The 15,535-nt window shown below is 44.2% G+C and overlaps 1 protein-coding gene across 2 annotated transcripts in view; it reads left to right on the top strand.

The window, feature by feature from the left end:
• The window catches only part of LOC138635718 (voltage-gated inwardly rectifying potassium channel KCNH2-like), a 123,550-nt gene that overhangs the window by 105,090 nt on the left and 2,925 nt on the right, over positions 1 to 15,535 (top strand). For both annotated transcript variants that reach the window (XM_069723337.1, XM_069723338.1), the window contains 10 exons: positions 2,651 to 2,805; positions 2,962 to 3,056; positions 3,238 to 3,378; positions 5,079 to 5,278; positions 10,150 to 10,402; positions 11,271 to 11,464; positions 11,692 to 11,794; positions 11,963 to 12,111; positions 12,211 to 12,355; positions 12,434 to 12,623. In XM_069723337.1, coding sequence (XP_069579438.1) covers positions 2,651 to 2,805; positions 2,962 to 3,056; positions 3,238 to 3,378; positions 5,079 to 5,278; positions 10,150 to 10,402; positions 11,271 to 11,464; positions 11,692 to 11,794; positions 11,963 to 12,111; positions 12,211 to 12,355; positions 12,434 to 12,623 — 1,625 coding nt within the window. The remainder of the gene's footprint in view (positions 1 to 2,650; positions 2,806 to 2,961; positions 3,057 to 3,237; positions 3,379 to 5,078; positions 5,279 to 10,149; positions 10,403 to 11,270; positions 11,465 to 11,691; positions 11,795 to 11,962; positions 12,112 to 12,210; positions 12,356 to 12,433; positions 12,624 to 15,535) is intronic.

Genomic DNA, 15,535 nt, shown 5'->3' on the forward strand with positions numbered 1-15,535 from the left:
GGGCTGCAGTGATAGTTGACTTTGTGGAACTTTCTCCCATCTCCCTACTGCATCTCTGGAGCTCAGCCACAGTGATCTTTGGGTTCTTCTTTACCTCTCTCACCAAGGCTCTTCTCCCACGATTGCTCAGTTTGGCTGGACGGCCAGGTCTAGGAAGAGTTCTGGTCGTCCCGAACTTCTTCCATTTAAGGATTATGGAGGCCACTGTGCTCTTAGGAACCTTGAGTGCTGCAGAAATTATTTTGTAACCTTGGCCAGATCTGTGCCTTGCCACAACTCTGTCTCTGAGCTCCTTGGACAGTTCCTTCAACCTCATGATTCTCATTTGCTCTGACATGCACTGTGAGCTGTAAGGTCTTATATAGACAGGTGTGTGCCTTTCCTAATCAAGTCCAATCAGTTTAATTAAACACAGCTGGACTCCAATGAAGGAGTAGAACCATCTCAAGGAGGATCAGAAGAAATGGACAGCATGTGAGTTAAATATGAGTGTCACAGCAAAGGGTCTGAATACTTATGACCATGTGATATTTCAGTTTTTCTTTTTTAATAAATTTGCACAAATTTCTACATTTCTGTTTTTTTCTGTCAAGATGGGGTGCTGAGTGATTAATGAGAAATAAAATGAACTTTTTTGATTTTAGCAAATGGCTGCAATGAAACAAAGAGTGAAAAATGTAAAGGGGTCTGAATACTTTCCGTACCCACTGTAATTGTCTCCATGGGGAAGTTGATTTGCAGTCAGCTGTGGAGCAACATCTAAATAAAACGTGTCTTCATCACACAATGTGGTTCAGTCATCAAAAAAATGACCGAAAAATGAAATGGATTTGATCATCAATTCATCATTTAAGTCATTGATGACGCATAAATGCCAAACAGCTTAATTTTTTTTAACTTCACTGCAAGTTAGACATCTTTATGATTTGGACAAAACAAACTGTGAGAAAATAAAAAGCAGTAAATTTAAATTTTGAACGCCTTTGAATCGGCGTCATTCTGCATCATCACTGACGGGAGCCGTACGATGGATCTTTTATATAACATCTTCATGGACACCACTGTCTTTGTTCCATTTAGAAATCTGAGGGCACCATGTGGAGGCCACATTTCACACTTCCTCCAGCAATTAATTCGACGCTGTTTCCATAGAACATAATCCCTTTTTTGCAGTAAATAAAAAGCTGTTGTTACGAGCGTGTAAAATAATATGTTTTCCATTTTGTCGAGCCAGAACCGATCACATGAAGCGGCCTTACAGCTGTTTAGTGTCAGACCTGAACACGCTGCCTGCTTGGCGTGTGCGTTACCGCGCACACGCTTCCTGGCTGCAGCTGCAGGTTGAGTTTCTCTTTTATAATGAGCATCAGTAAAGAATCTCAGAGGTCCGACAACTGATGAGTTGTAACCAAAAAGCAAAGTGACAAGACTGATTGGTCTCTGGTGGTGGTCAAGCTTGAAAAATACTGGATCCTACATTTCCCACAATGCAACCTGATAACATCTTTTAATAGACCTCGCCTGCCTCCTAAATGTCACCCTCATTCAAACTTTATATCACAGGGTTTCTGTTGCAAATGAAGGTCTCCAGTCCGGATGACATCATCACAGTTTTCTTCTTGTATTGAAATGACTTTAATCAATACTGATAATAATCAGCGGCGTTCACCAGAGAAACACGCAGCGACACAACAGATCTTTCTGCTCCACGGTCGGTTCCTTCGGCTCCGTTGCTCTGTTGAGTGATGGAAGAAGTGATGGAGGTGTTAGTTGGAGAGTTGAAGGAAGTGGGAGGTGGGTGTCTGGAGAAGGAGGTGGGAGTGAGAAGAAGGAGGAAGTGAGCTGCACTGAGGCCTCCGAGGACACTTCCCACACGCCGAGGAGGAAAACCGCCGAGGCAGAGGTTGATCAGCTGAATGTGACTCCTTTGACAGAATAAATGCACCTATAAGTAAAGGAAGCACGTCAGTAATAGAAAAAGATGTTATTTGTAGTCACGAAGACGTCTACCGCCGACACTGAAATACGGCCCACAGAAAGCTCTGCCAAGGTCTGCTTCATCTTCATTGAAGCTGTCCGGAGGAGGTCGGCGAGCCAGGAGAGAGGAGACTTTCCTCAACTGATATTTACTGTGAGGACACACATACACACACACACACACACACACACACACACACACACACACACACACACACACACACACACACACACACACACAGAGACACACACAAATACACACACACACACACACACACACACACACACACTGTGAGCAGGACGAGGCGCTCTGCCAGCGCAGTAATCGGACAGTTATTTATTTGTTGTGTGGACATGAAGGCGGCCGACTGAATACAAGTGGAGAGGAGAGGGAGTTGACAGGATGTAGCACCTCCTCATCAGGGACTCACATCAGGACCAGGCCTCGGTGTGTGTGTGTGTGTGTGTGTGTGTGTGTGTGTGTGTGTGTGTGTGTGTGTGTGTGTGTGTGTGTGTGTGTGTGTGTGTGTGTGTGTGTGTGTGTGTGTGTGTGTGTGTGTGTGTGTGTGTGTGACAGCAGGTAGGAGCGCTCTTAACGACACCTTATCTCCTCTTTCTCTTTCTCCTTCTCTTCTTCCTCTTCCTGTTCCTCTTCCTCTTCCTCTCCTGTCAGACCACCACTCTGATTGGTCTGCTGAAAACGGCTCGTCTCCTGCGGTTGGTGCGTGTCGCCAGGAAGCTGGACCGCTACTCCGAGTACGGCGCCGCCGTCCTCTTCCTCCTCATGTGCACCTTCGCCCTCATCGCTCACTGGCTCGCCTGCATCTGGTAAAACATCTGAAGAGTGTCCGATGGATCTGATAAGATTCACACAGGAATGATATGGGAATAACGCTGTCTCAGGGTTTATTCTTTTCTAGATCCCAAACAAATCACAGAAATTCAAATTCAATAGTTACATCTTGTAATGATCGTTTCTTTCAGGTACGCGATCGGTAGCGTGGAGAGGAACGGTTCGATCGGCTGGCTGCACACGTTGGGAGACCAGCTGGGAAAACACTACAATGACTCCATCCCAGGTACGAAACACCACGTCATACAGGATGTAGTGTGTGTGTGTGTGTGTGTGTGTGTGTGTGTGTGTGTGTGTGTGTGTGTGTGTGTGTGTGTGTGTGTGTGTGTGTGTGTGTGTGTGTGTGTATCTGTAAAATGAACTGTTTATTATTATGAGTGTGATCTCTCTGTGAACTCCCTCCCCAGGTTCAGGACCCTCCATCAAAGACAAGTACGTCACGGCTCTGTACTTCACCTTCAGCAGTCTGACCAGCGTGGGCTTCGGGAACGTGTCGCCTAACACCAACTCGGAGAAGATCTTCTCCATCTGCGTCATGCTCATCGGATGTAAGTACCGATGCTGCGGGGATTCACGCCGGTATCAATAACAGATTACTGGTAATTAATCTGCTCACGCGTGAAAGAACCGAGTGGAGATCTGTGGTTGATATAAAAGAGAGTTTCACTTATATTGGTCTGGAAAACTACCAAAAATCCAGTTTTGTTGTAACAAGTTAAAGCTTCTTTATGAGGGTTATTAAAAATGATATTTGTGGTACTCATCTCAAGAACACATACAAAATCTCAGTTAGAAAGTTTTTGGGCTTTTAAATCATAACTAGTTCTTTTTTTTTTTTTTTTATAGAAGATCATATTAATCTGAGTTTATCGTTAATGATGGAAAGTCTTTGTAATATCCCTTCTTATGCGAATCAACCCAGCTGCCCAGTGATCAGGCATGACGAAATCAATAGGACTTTTTAAAGTAGTTCTCCACAAAATATTTATTGTTTCCTAGTCTTGATGATTAATTGATTTATTGGACAATTAAACTAAATGTCATTTCCCTGGATTAATGTGGTTTGGATGACGTATGTCGTAACCACAGAAATGTGTGGCGTTGGTTTTGTGTTGTCCTCATAAAAGGCTCCTAATAACTATAAATCAAAGTGCGTTCCTGCTTCGCTTCACTTAAATCAGGATGAAATCTAAAACTCACAGTTGTTCAAAAAGGCCATTTTTGTATTGATTTTTATTTTTGGCTGCAGACACTTTGGCACTTGTTTGGCCAGAAAACGACCGAAGGCTTGGAGGAATTTCCCTCATTAAAGTCCAATTGTGTGCCGTGAAATCACAATCTGTGTTTTAAAACCTGCTCCGAGGTCTCCTCGTGACGCACATGTGCAAACATACTAACTCCCTGAAACACTGTGAAACACAGTGTTTTTTGGGGGGATGCAGACGGTGACGGGAGCTGACAGAGGCTGAGAGGTTAGCAGGATGCAACATGACAACAGGAAACAACAGTGAAGCTCATGAAGGATGCGACACAAAACACGCCGTCCTCTGCAGACAAAACGCTTTTCGATCAGTCCGCCTCTCCACAGGACGGTCGACGCGCAGAAACACCCTACGTCAGCTGATTCATTTCACTTTCACGCTCATAATTAGATATTTATCCGAATATGGTGTAAAAGTGACTGCGTAACTGAGTGTGTAACCATGTTGTTATCTTGCTGGTATTTGACTGTTGTTAAAATTAAAGAAAGGCAGCGTTTAGCTGCATGAAAAAATATTTGACATTTATCTCAAATTTATTAAAGGTTTAATTCACACTTTTTAAAGTCTTAAAAGAGTTTTCCAGTCATCCGGTCAACACTGTGAGGAAGGAGATCCGTTCTGAATGCAGTTTCTGTCTAAAAAATGTGGAACAAAATCTGCAGCGCTGACAAATGTGTCGGCCTCATACAACATGTACATACAGGACGTCAGCCGGGGATGTGTCAGGTCATATCAGTGTTTGAATGTTTGTGTGTCTACAGTCCTTCACTTCAATGTTTCTTCTCCCTCTAATAGTTGAAAATATCACTTTGTTCATTTAAATCAAACTTTCTAATTTATTTGGTTATAATATAAACAGCGAAACATGTGTGATCAATTTCTTCACATTTTTAAGTGATGTAACATTTTATTTGTTTTATTTTTGCTTCCTGCTTCCTCCTTCGTTCTCTCTCTTCCTCTAACTTTCACCATCCTCCCTCCTCCAGCCCTGATGTACGCCAGCATCTTTGGGAACGTGTCGGCCATCATCCAGCGGCTGTACTCGGGGACGGCTCGCTACCACACCCAGATGCTGAGAGTCCGGGAGTTCATCCGCTTCCACCAGATCCCCAACCCGCTGCGGCAGCGGCTGGAGGAGTACTTCCAGCACGCCTGGTCCTACACCAACGGCATCGACATGAACGCTGTGAGTACCGGTCCTCATCCGCCCACATTGTGTGTGTGTGTGTGTGTGTGTGTGTGTGTGTGTGTGTGTGTGTGTGTGTGTGTGTGTGTGTGTGTGTGTGTGTGTGTGTGTGTGTGTGTGTGTGTGTACACAAGCCAGTGTGCTATTGTTCATGAGTGGATACACACGAGTGCACACACCGAGGCGAGAGGAGTGTTTTGAGGCTGCATTGTATGTTAATAGGATGATTGGAAGACTTTGTCTCAGCATGCATGGTGCGACAGCATCAGAGAGAATAGGAGTGATGTGACTAATATTTTACACACACATGCACACACAGCATGTACTACACCTGTCAGTTCACTCCAGTTTACCGTGTCAGTTTCACGTTTTGCCTCGCCTCAGCGTGAAAAGTACACACACGTATGACCGGGGTCCTAATTGGAGAAATCACATGACCATTTTATGTTGTAATAAAGTGCATAAGTCCGAGTAGCTCGGTTGGGGATGGTTGGATGGATCAAACTCAGCGCTGTAACCACGGAGATCAGGGTGTGAGTCTGAGAGAATGACGTGGAGGTTTTTTTGTGCACGTGTTTTTATAATGAAACCCAACCAAGTTGTTCATGCTTAGGTGATGCAAAGCGTGGCTCTGACTCAGTGTGCTGCACCGGACTGACGGGTGCTTTACACACTTTGGCTTCATACATGTACTCTAACATGCAAATAGACAAGTTCAAGTAACATGTATGGACCTACATGAGTTTGTTCACATGAATGAAGGCTAATCTCTGTCTCTCATGCACACACGCAGACATCCTCATAATAATGCACATACATGTTTTGTTTTGCATTCATTTGAAAGCATAGGCAGGAAACATGCATGAGTGACTGATGAGAAAGAACACTTTTAGACCCACTTGTGCTTTCACACAAGCTGAAACTCGGACAGCTGCAGGCTCAGTGAGTCACGCCTGTCAATGGACTCACACGCTTTCTACACGCCTGACATATACGTTCGACCCAGCTCGACCTCTGAGTCACGGCGTATAAGATGGAGCACGAACACGCAGCTCACATCTTCTGCTTCCCTCCACTGGGATGCTCCGATGTGACAGTGGACACACGCATGTAGCCACACACACACACACACACACACACACACACACACACACACACACACACACACACACACACACACACACACACACACACACACACACACATCTGTAATCATGTCATCCACTGGAGATCTGCTGATGCAAACACTTTGTATCGTGCTCGAGTGAACGCACGTCACCTTCATTGTCTTTATCTGTAACACATCATACGTCCTTTGGAGTATAAATAAGCCGAAGAAAATTCAGGTTTATTGCTGTTTTGTCACTGCTTTGTAAACCCAATGATAGCAGCTAAAAATCATTATATCTGCTCATAACTTCCAGTATCTAAAATGTGTTTTAAAATCTGGTGTTCGCCGCGTTACGAGCGTCTCATTTGTGTCTGTGAAGCCTCACGGCAGCTCAGAGGAAACTGGGTTTGGGTGGCGAGTCCGAATGCAGAAACAATACGTCATCAGTGGAATCTGGTTCCATTTCAGTGGGATAAGTGAGGGAAGTAGAGAGGAAACAAATCTGTAAAGCCTCTGTGGGAGAGCGTTTCTCTGGCTGTTCAGTTCAGAGAAAGCAGAGAGAAGAAGACATTTAGGGAATGAAATGTTTCAGGTAATGTAGCGAAATAGATTTCTGCTCCACTTGAAGTTTATATTTGCTCTTATTATCCTGGTTTAGGATGTTGGAGTTTGTTCTGTTTGCTTATGCAGCATCCATCGTAACAAATTCCATTTGTTATATTTATATACTTCTGCAGTTTCTTTGTTCCTCCACCCTCCTTTAATAAGACTCAGTTTTTCAGACACAGTTTTTATACTCTTCAGGTCCAAGTCTATTTCCCTTCTGTACCTCTTCATTTATTTCCTGACACTGAACGGACATGTTTGTTCAGAAATGGGAGGAGATACAAAATAAAACATTCCAGTTAAACCATTTTAAAACACGATCACGTAGCAGGGTCTTTTTTTTATTTGTATTCCTCCCTTTAATTCTCCTGCAGTGGTCCGTTGTGCCGACCTGAACCCGGCCTGCACCAGCAGAGCTCAACACAAACCCATTATCTGGAAATCAAACCCGAACATGACCCGACCTGTCAGTGAATACAGGTTCAGAGCTGCAGCGGAGGGTCGGGGGTGCAGGACACTGTTCAGGTGCACAACAGCAAGATTTCATAAATACATGATAAAGAATAAATCAAAACTGAGTCATATTGCAGAAACATGTTTTGAGTGCATTATGATTTAAATGGATCAGACTCTCCAGTATCCTGCGTACTTCATGCACAGCTGACTCGGCAGGAATACCTTCAATAATAACTCAAATCTTCTGATGAGACAAAGGCTTTTTTCTAAATACGAACTTGTAAAGGAGATGAGAGTCCCGACTGAAGCTCACCTGACTCCACCTGCTGGCTCTCCTCTCCGTATTCATGCTTTCAGCCTCTCCTCCACCTGCAGCTGCTGCATCCCACCTGCTTTACAGCACCTGTGGTCTCTCATCTTCTGGAGATGCTGTCAGGCACCCAAAGATCTTTACTGACATACTAAGTCAACAATGTCCAGACAACAACACAAGAGAAAAGTGAAGACTTAAACATGATGAAACAGGTAGAATCAAGCGATGGTGTTGACTTTCTGATATTAATCATAACTGAAGGAGACACTTCCTTATGATAGAAATACAAAAAAGAAGCTCTTGTCTGATAAGAAGAGAAAATGCTTGATGCGATGAATAAAGGTGTAATATTTCCTGTGGGTGGAGGACATGTCCCTGTCACTCTTATTGTCCCAGGTTGATTTTCTGTCTCACTGAACACTGAGATGTGGAGTTAAGGCTTCGGTCTGCTGCCCTCTGCCCGATCTGAACAGGGGAGATCACTGATTATTGTTTGCAGCCTCAGAGAAAACTGCTGCAACTTTGGCTGCGTGTTTTTAGGTAAAAAACACGTTTTATTCATACTTTCCTTAAAACACACAAGAACTGAACATCAGTGACAGATGAGGCATTTAGGGACCGTACTCTTTGTAGTAAAGATCCAAATAAAGTATTATTTCCACACTGAGCTAAAGCTTTTCTCAGCAGCTCCCACAAAGGCCACATTAATGCATCAAGACAGAAAACATTTATATGAAACAATAACAGAGCAGCCTTGAACATCAGCAGCTCAGTGTGTGCTAAACGCACCATTAAACCAGAGCCAGGAGAACGTACGGCCTGTAAAATCTGACCGCAGCACAGATTGGGGTTTTTAGGTGGCACCCCACAAATCAATAAGTCGATGAGTCGGGCACGAGGAGGACCAGGAGGCTATAACTCAAACACACAAACTCCTCCGTTTAGATCACAGTCTGTATATAAACGTGTTTGTAGCTTACGACTCTAAAGAATGAGATCCTAAAGTGTCTTCAGCTGCAATACCAGCGAGTGCCACTAGAGGTCGGCTCCAAAAAGCCTCCGGCTCCATAGACTCCCATTCAACTTCTCTCATCAAATCCAAAGTGAATAAAATGTGTCCATCAGTTATCTCGGTGTTGTTAGCTAAAGTCACTCCTTCTTCTTAGTTTTCTGGAGGTCCATCTGAAAATAATCCCTCATTCATTAGAAAAGAAGATTCAAGAACACCTGTTTTTGGGGGCGTGTCTGTTTGATTGACAGGCCTGTGGTGCAGTCAGGTTACAGCTATCGGTGGGCGGGACGTAGTATCGTCAGGTTTCCAATCAGATCGGTCAGATCCACCGCTGGCTCCTCCCCCAGCTCGTCCAAATATGGTCACTTCCTGCTCCAAACCGCTCCGAACTAGCAAAGATGTTGACGGACAGAATCTGAACTGGAGGATTCATAACGTTCATGAACCAACGATGACATCACTGATGGTTGATGACATCACTGATGGATGATGACATCACTGATGGTTGATGACATCACTGCTGGTTTCTATGTTTCTTCAGTAGATTTTCCTGTTTCAGGCGTCTTTAAAGTAGACCAGGAAGCATCCAGTGGGGTTTGTGGAGTCTGTCTACTGTTTAATGAGAGATAGAAAGAGGTGAAGGAAGTGAAGGAAACAGACAACAGAGAGATGAAGAGGCTGAAATGAAGAAAGTATGTTGAAGTGGATGAAAGCAGGAAGAGATGTCGTGGGTGAAACTCGGTGTGGGTGTTTTAGGTGCAGCTCCGTCCTGTGAAGCCCGTCACATCGCCTGCTGATCAGAAGCAGCCGTGGCTTCCAGTGAGCTCATTAAAAACACCACCGATTCTTCTCGTTAATTACACTCTCCGGACCTGCTGACTCGGTTACACTTTGTCATAATTGTGCAGTCAAACCCCCCAAAAAAATCAATGCATCGGTCCTTTTTAAGAAGTAAAAATCAAACTGCTGATGCTCGTCTTCCACGCCGAGGTCAAAATCATGAAAGATTAAATTAAAATCAGGACTTCTCTGATGCTTACAACCAGATATCCTCTAATAGATATAGATAAAACTGTATAGTTTTGTTAGGGTAATTTTCAGAATGGTGTAATAACAGTAAAAGGATAAGGTTCACCAGGAGACATGGAGGCAGTAGAGACAGTAAAGACTTCACTTTTTATTGTTCCTTTTAAAGGATCCATAATCTCTGACATTCATTTGACATTGCCTTTATGTTTGGGATTTGATGTATCAGTCGATCGCTACTAATAGTACGAATCAATACTGATGTGACCTTCTGTCCTCCCCTCCTCCCTCCTCCTCCTCCTCCTCCTCCTTCTCCTCCTCCTCCTCCTTCTCCTCCTCCTCTCCAGGTCCTGAAAGGTTTCCCAGAGTGTCTCCAGGCAGATATCTGCCTCCATCTGAACCGGACACTGCTGCAGAACTGTAAGGCTTTTAAAGGCTCCACTAAGGGCTGCCTCCGGGCGCTGGCCATGAAGTTCAAGACCACCCACGCTCCTCCGGGTGACACGCTTGTCCACGCCGGGGACGTCCTCACCGCACTCTACTTCATCTCCCGGGGATCCATCGAGATACTGAGAGGAGACGTGGTGGTGGCCATCCTGGGTAAACAAATATTTCCTCTATGTGTTTTACTGATAATATTTACTGTCAACTTTTAGGTTACAAGGAAGTAAACCATCCCGAGAAAAGAAGAAACACTTGAAAATGTGTCTTTATAGGAGAAAACTTCAGGAGGAGTAAAAAGGGTTTCAGCCAATCTTTAAGTTATAACCAACAAAGAATCTAATTTCCAGTATTTTCACTGCAGAGTGCAGGTTTACTTTATTGCATGAAGCCTCCACTGCTCTGCAGCCTCCAGTGTTAATCAGAGACTCTGTCAGCTCCTTTTGAAGTAAACTTAATTATAAGAGACCAGCCTCTGTGTTGACTCTCTGCAGGAACACGCTGATATGAATTAGCTGGTTGTGCCATCTACTGGTGAGCATCATGTCAGACTCCAGACAGCAGAGGAAAGGCTGAGGGGTCAACTCACCTCAACAAGAGAGGGAGAACATCTATCTCATCATTAATGTCTTTCCCTAAAAGATATGAACTTAATATTTACAAAGGTTGGAGGAGAGATCTGATTGTTGGAGAAGAAAAAGGTTCTTTGCCATTAAATACATCCTCACTGGTCTAATGTCACTCTCAGATTTAAGTTGTGAAAGTTAATATATGCAAAAAAGTTATTTATGTATCCAAAAAAGGAAATGCAAAAAGCATTTGATCTGATTTATCGACTACAGAATGCAGACAGAGACAAGCTGCATTAATTTACTGAAACTTAAAAAGTATATTTTATAAAGCTGGATATTTAACTTCTCTTTTATTTCCAGTGTTTTTATATGTTACTTCTGCAAAATCACGTCACTGCTGCAGCTTCTTCCATCCATCGTGTTTGAAAGGTTTTCTTCCTCTCCACCCTTCTCAGGGAAGAACGACATCTTCGGCGAGCCCATCAACCTGTACACCCGGCCGGGTAAATCCAACGCCGACGTGAGGGCTCTGACTTACTGCGACCTCCATAAAATCTTCAGAGAGGACGTCCTGGAGGTGCTAGACATGTACCCGGAGTTCGCTGACCACTTCTGGAACAACCTGGAGATCACCTTCAACCTCCGAGACGTGAGTTCACGACCTCATCCAAGAAAGACTGGAAATATAATGTGCAGGTCACACGTTCACGTCCTGAAGACTTAAACTGCGTTCTCTCTGTCTGTGTGTTGGATGTCAGCGTGAGTGAGTTGCAGTGAAGAGTGAGAATGTTTGGACCTGATCTGAATATAATTAGAACGTTTTTACACTCTGCATCTCCACAGTTTCACATCTTTTCGTTCTGATCCTCCTTTCAGACCAACATGATTCCCGGCTCTCCGAGCAGCGACGACTCCAACTGTGGAGGCTTCAACAAACTACGGCGACGCAAGTTATCGTTCCGAAGACGCACAGAAAAAGGTAACGCGAAGATCTCCTCTCTCTGTTTTACTGTCACAAAAATTCAGAAATAATCTGACTGCCCGAACAGTTTAATAAAATAGGAATACTTTCAGTAAATATCGTTCGATAATAACGCCGCTAAAGTTTTCTGGTAATTCTTCCATCTCTCTGACCTCCTCTGTCCAGATGATGCAGATGCAGGAGAGATTAAAAAGTCCCATAAGTCTGTGCGGCGAAGACAGCGGGAGGCAGGAGCTAACCAGAAACAGGTGGAGGCGCCGAAGAGACAGTGGAGACATCGGAGCTCAGTGTCGTCACACTCCAGCGGTGACGAGGTCTGACTGCACGACTCCTCTATAATACTTCTATCTACTTTATATTGTGTTATTGTTCACCGCCGCACAGGACGAACTGATGATGTGCTTTCCTCTCAGGGGGAGGAGTCAGTTGTGACCGGGCTCGCCCCTCCACCGGCCCTGATGGAGAACCTGCAGGTTCAGGCCACGCCCATAAACTTCAGCGAGAACACGGAGGTCGATGGAGACCCGAAGACCGGGAACACCTGCAACGCGCTGTCAGGTAAAAGAACAGCGCCGCACCGTGGACATGGTGAGACGACCTCATGTCCCGCATCTCACGCTCTCCTCCCTCATACAGGTGCGTTCTCAGGGGTGTCCAACATCTTCAGTTTCTGGGGGGAGAGCCGGGGGGGCGGTGAGTACCAGGAGGTGCCCAGCTGCAGCCTGGCCTCCCCCCCCCCCCTCAACACGCCGCTGCACAGCCTGAGCCGACAGCAGCGCAACCAGCTGGACACACGGCTGGACCTGCTGCAGAAACAGCTCAACAGGTACCAGCCGCTGTGTGTGTGTGTGTGTGTGTGTGTGTGTGTGTGTGTGTGTGTGTGTGTGTGTGTGTGTGTGTGTGTGTGTGTGTGTGTGTGTGTGTGTGTGTGTGTGTGTGTGTGTGTGTGTGTGTGTATGTCTGCAGCGGCTCTGTCTCCAGAGGGGGAACAGGTGGAATCACAGTATTGACTTTTGTTGTCTTTGGAACAATTTTTGAAAAAAAAAAGACATCATTAAAGTCCCTCCTGGAGGACAGACAGGACTCATCTGTCTTTGGCTGGTTTCAGACTGTCAGTCAAAATCTGTGTGTGCGTCACGTATCAAGTCACTGCAGATCCAGTTTTTAAAAAACGTCAACTACACCTCTATGTGGTTTGAAATACAGTTCTTAACACAGGTTTACATATTAGTTCAGGTTTGACTGCTCTGCCCAGACTTCAGGTGATTTTTTTTTGTTTTGTCTGTGACTTTTTGACACCAACTTCATTTTATTCCAGATGTTGTACTTGTGTTCCAGATGTTCTACTTGTGTTCCAGATGGTCTACTTGTGTTCCAGTTGTTGTAGTTGTGTTCCAGATGTTCTACTTGTGTTCCAGTTGTTCTACATGTGTTCCAGATGGTCTACTTGTGTTCCAGATGTTCTACTTGTGTTCCAGATTTTCTACCTATGTTCCAGATAGTCTACTTGTGTTCCAGATCTTCTACTTGTGTTCCAGATGTTCTACTTATGTTCCAGATGGTATACTTGTGTTACAGATGGTCTACTTATGTTCCAGATGTTCTACTTGTGTTCCAGATGTTCTACTTATGTTCCAGATGGTATACTTGTGTTCCAGTTGTTCTACATGTGTTCCAGATGGTCTACTTGTGTTCCAGATGTTCTACTTGTGTTCCAGATTTTCTACTTATGTTACAGATAGTCTACTTGTGTTCCAGATCTTCTACTTATGTTCCAGATGGTATACTTGTGTTACAGATGGTCTACTTATGTTCCAGATGTTCTACTTGTGTTCCAGATGTTCTACTTATGTTCCAGATGGTATACTTGTGTTCCAGTTGTTCTACATGTGTTCCAGATGGTCTACTTGTGTTCCAGATGTTCTACTTATGTTACAGATAGTCTACTTGTGTTCCAGATCTTCTACTTGTGTTCCAGATGTTCTACTTATGTTCCAGATGGTATACTTGTGTTCCAGATGTTCTACTTATGTTCCAGATGGTATACTTGTGTTCCAGATGTTCTACTTATGTTCCAGATGGTATACTTGTGTTCCAGATGTTCTACTTATGTTCCAGATGGTCTACTTGTGTTCGAGATGTTCTACTTGTGTTCCAGTTGTTGTACTTGTGTTCCAGTTGTTGTATTTGTGTTCCAGATGTTGTACTTGTGTTCCAGTTGTTGTACTTGTGTTCCAGTTGTTGTACTTGTGTTCCAGTTGTTCTACTTGTGTTCCAGATGTTGTACTTGTGTTCCAGTTGTTGTACTTGTGTTCCAGTTGTTCTACTTGTGTTCCAGATGTTCTACTAGTGTTCCAGATGTTGTACTTGTGTTCCAGTTGTTGTACTTGTGTTCCAGTTGTTGTACTTGTGTTCCAGTTGTTCTACTTGTGTTCCAGATGTTGTACTTGTGTTCCAGTTGTTGTACTTGTGTTCCAGTTGTTCTACTTGTGTTCCAGATGTTCTACTAGTGTTCCAGATGTTGTACTTGTGTACTAACTCTCTACTCTGAGTACATCAGTGTGTTCTCACTGTCAGTACAGAACCATCAGAACACTACAAGTACCAGGATGAAGCACTCAGAACGCTACAAACAAGAAGTGTGAAACACTTTCCACCCTAAACGGTCGCCATCTTGGCTCCGTAGAGGAAGGGGCGGGGCCACCAATGTAAAGTATTTTCACATTAAAAGCGTGTGAGGAAGCTGCAGCTGTTCCTGAACACAAAGTGTTTCTTTTCCACTGCTGCTGGACAGAAGAATCTGTGTGTTTATTGAGTGTTAAACAGAGGACACAAAAAGACATGATGTGTTCACATGATGAGGTCATTTCCTGTCAGAGTAGAACAGCAGAGCTCTGAAACAACACTACTAATATTGCTGCACTACACAGTAAGAGTCCCAACATGGAAGAGAACTATTAGTTGGTGTACTGAGGGAAGTACGACATCTGGAAAACAGCAAAAGTGTAGCAGCCTTTTGGTTTGTTTATGTCACCTGCTTTCACTTCTGGGGTCATGTCATTACTGCAGGGACCAGTATGGATGAAAACCTGGACCTACAGATCAGATTATATATAATGCAGACAGGAAGAACTGATTCTGATCTGATAGGTAAAAAAAAAAAAAAAAAAAGCAGATTTGGACTCACAGCCTGAACAAAGTGTTTGAGTCATGTGACAGCATGAGAGTGTTTCTGTTACCTGGCTCCCTCTCGAGGAGCCTTTTCTCTCCACTGCAGTGGAAACAGAGTTTTTGTGAGCCTGCAGCCTTCAGATGGATGAGGCTCCTTTGTCAGGTCGGGTTCAGATCACAGCTCTGTGTCTTTGTGCCGGGTTGTAGCTACGAGGAGGGCTGCGCCTCCGGCTCAATACTCAGAGTTTTAACGCATGATTGACTGGGTGCCTCCGCTGGATAGGATGTGTCAGCTGGCTGGAAGTGTGTGTGGACAAATTTGGATGTAGTGTAGCGGTGTGTGAGAAGTCCTCCCCGAAGTACTGCAACCATCTGCACATGTGGAGTTGAACAGAGCCGAAACCATCAGGATGAGTTTTAATTAGGTCTCTCTGAGCCTCAGACAGAAACAAACACACTCCTCCACATCTAACCAGGTTAAATCATCTCATATTCAGATTTAAAATCTAGCTGCTCTTGTTTTTAGTAAAACCGGATCATCTATTGCTTTGTGTCTTTTCCTGATGA

Source organism: Brachyistius frenatus, unplaced genomic scaffold (genome assembly GCF_029030835.1).
Source record: "Brachyistius frenatus isolate BFR_SWC_R1_liver_20210118 unplaced genomic scaffold, ASM2903083v1 Contig_324, whole genome shotgun sequence".
Classification (NCBI taxonomy): Eukaryota; Metazoa; Chordata; class Actinopteri; family Embiotocidae; genus Brachyistius; species Brachyistius frenatus.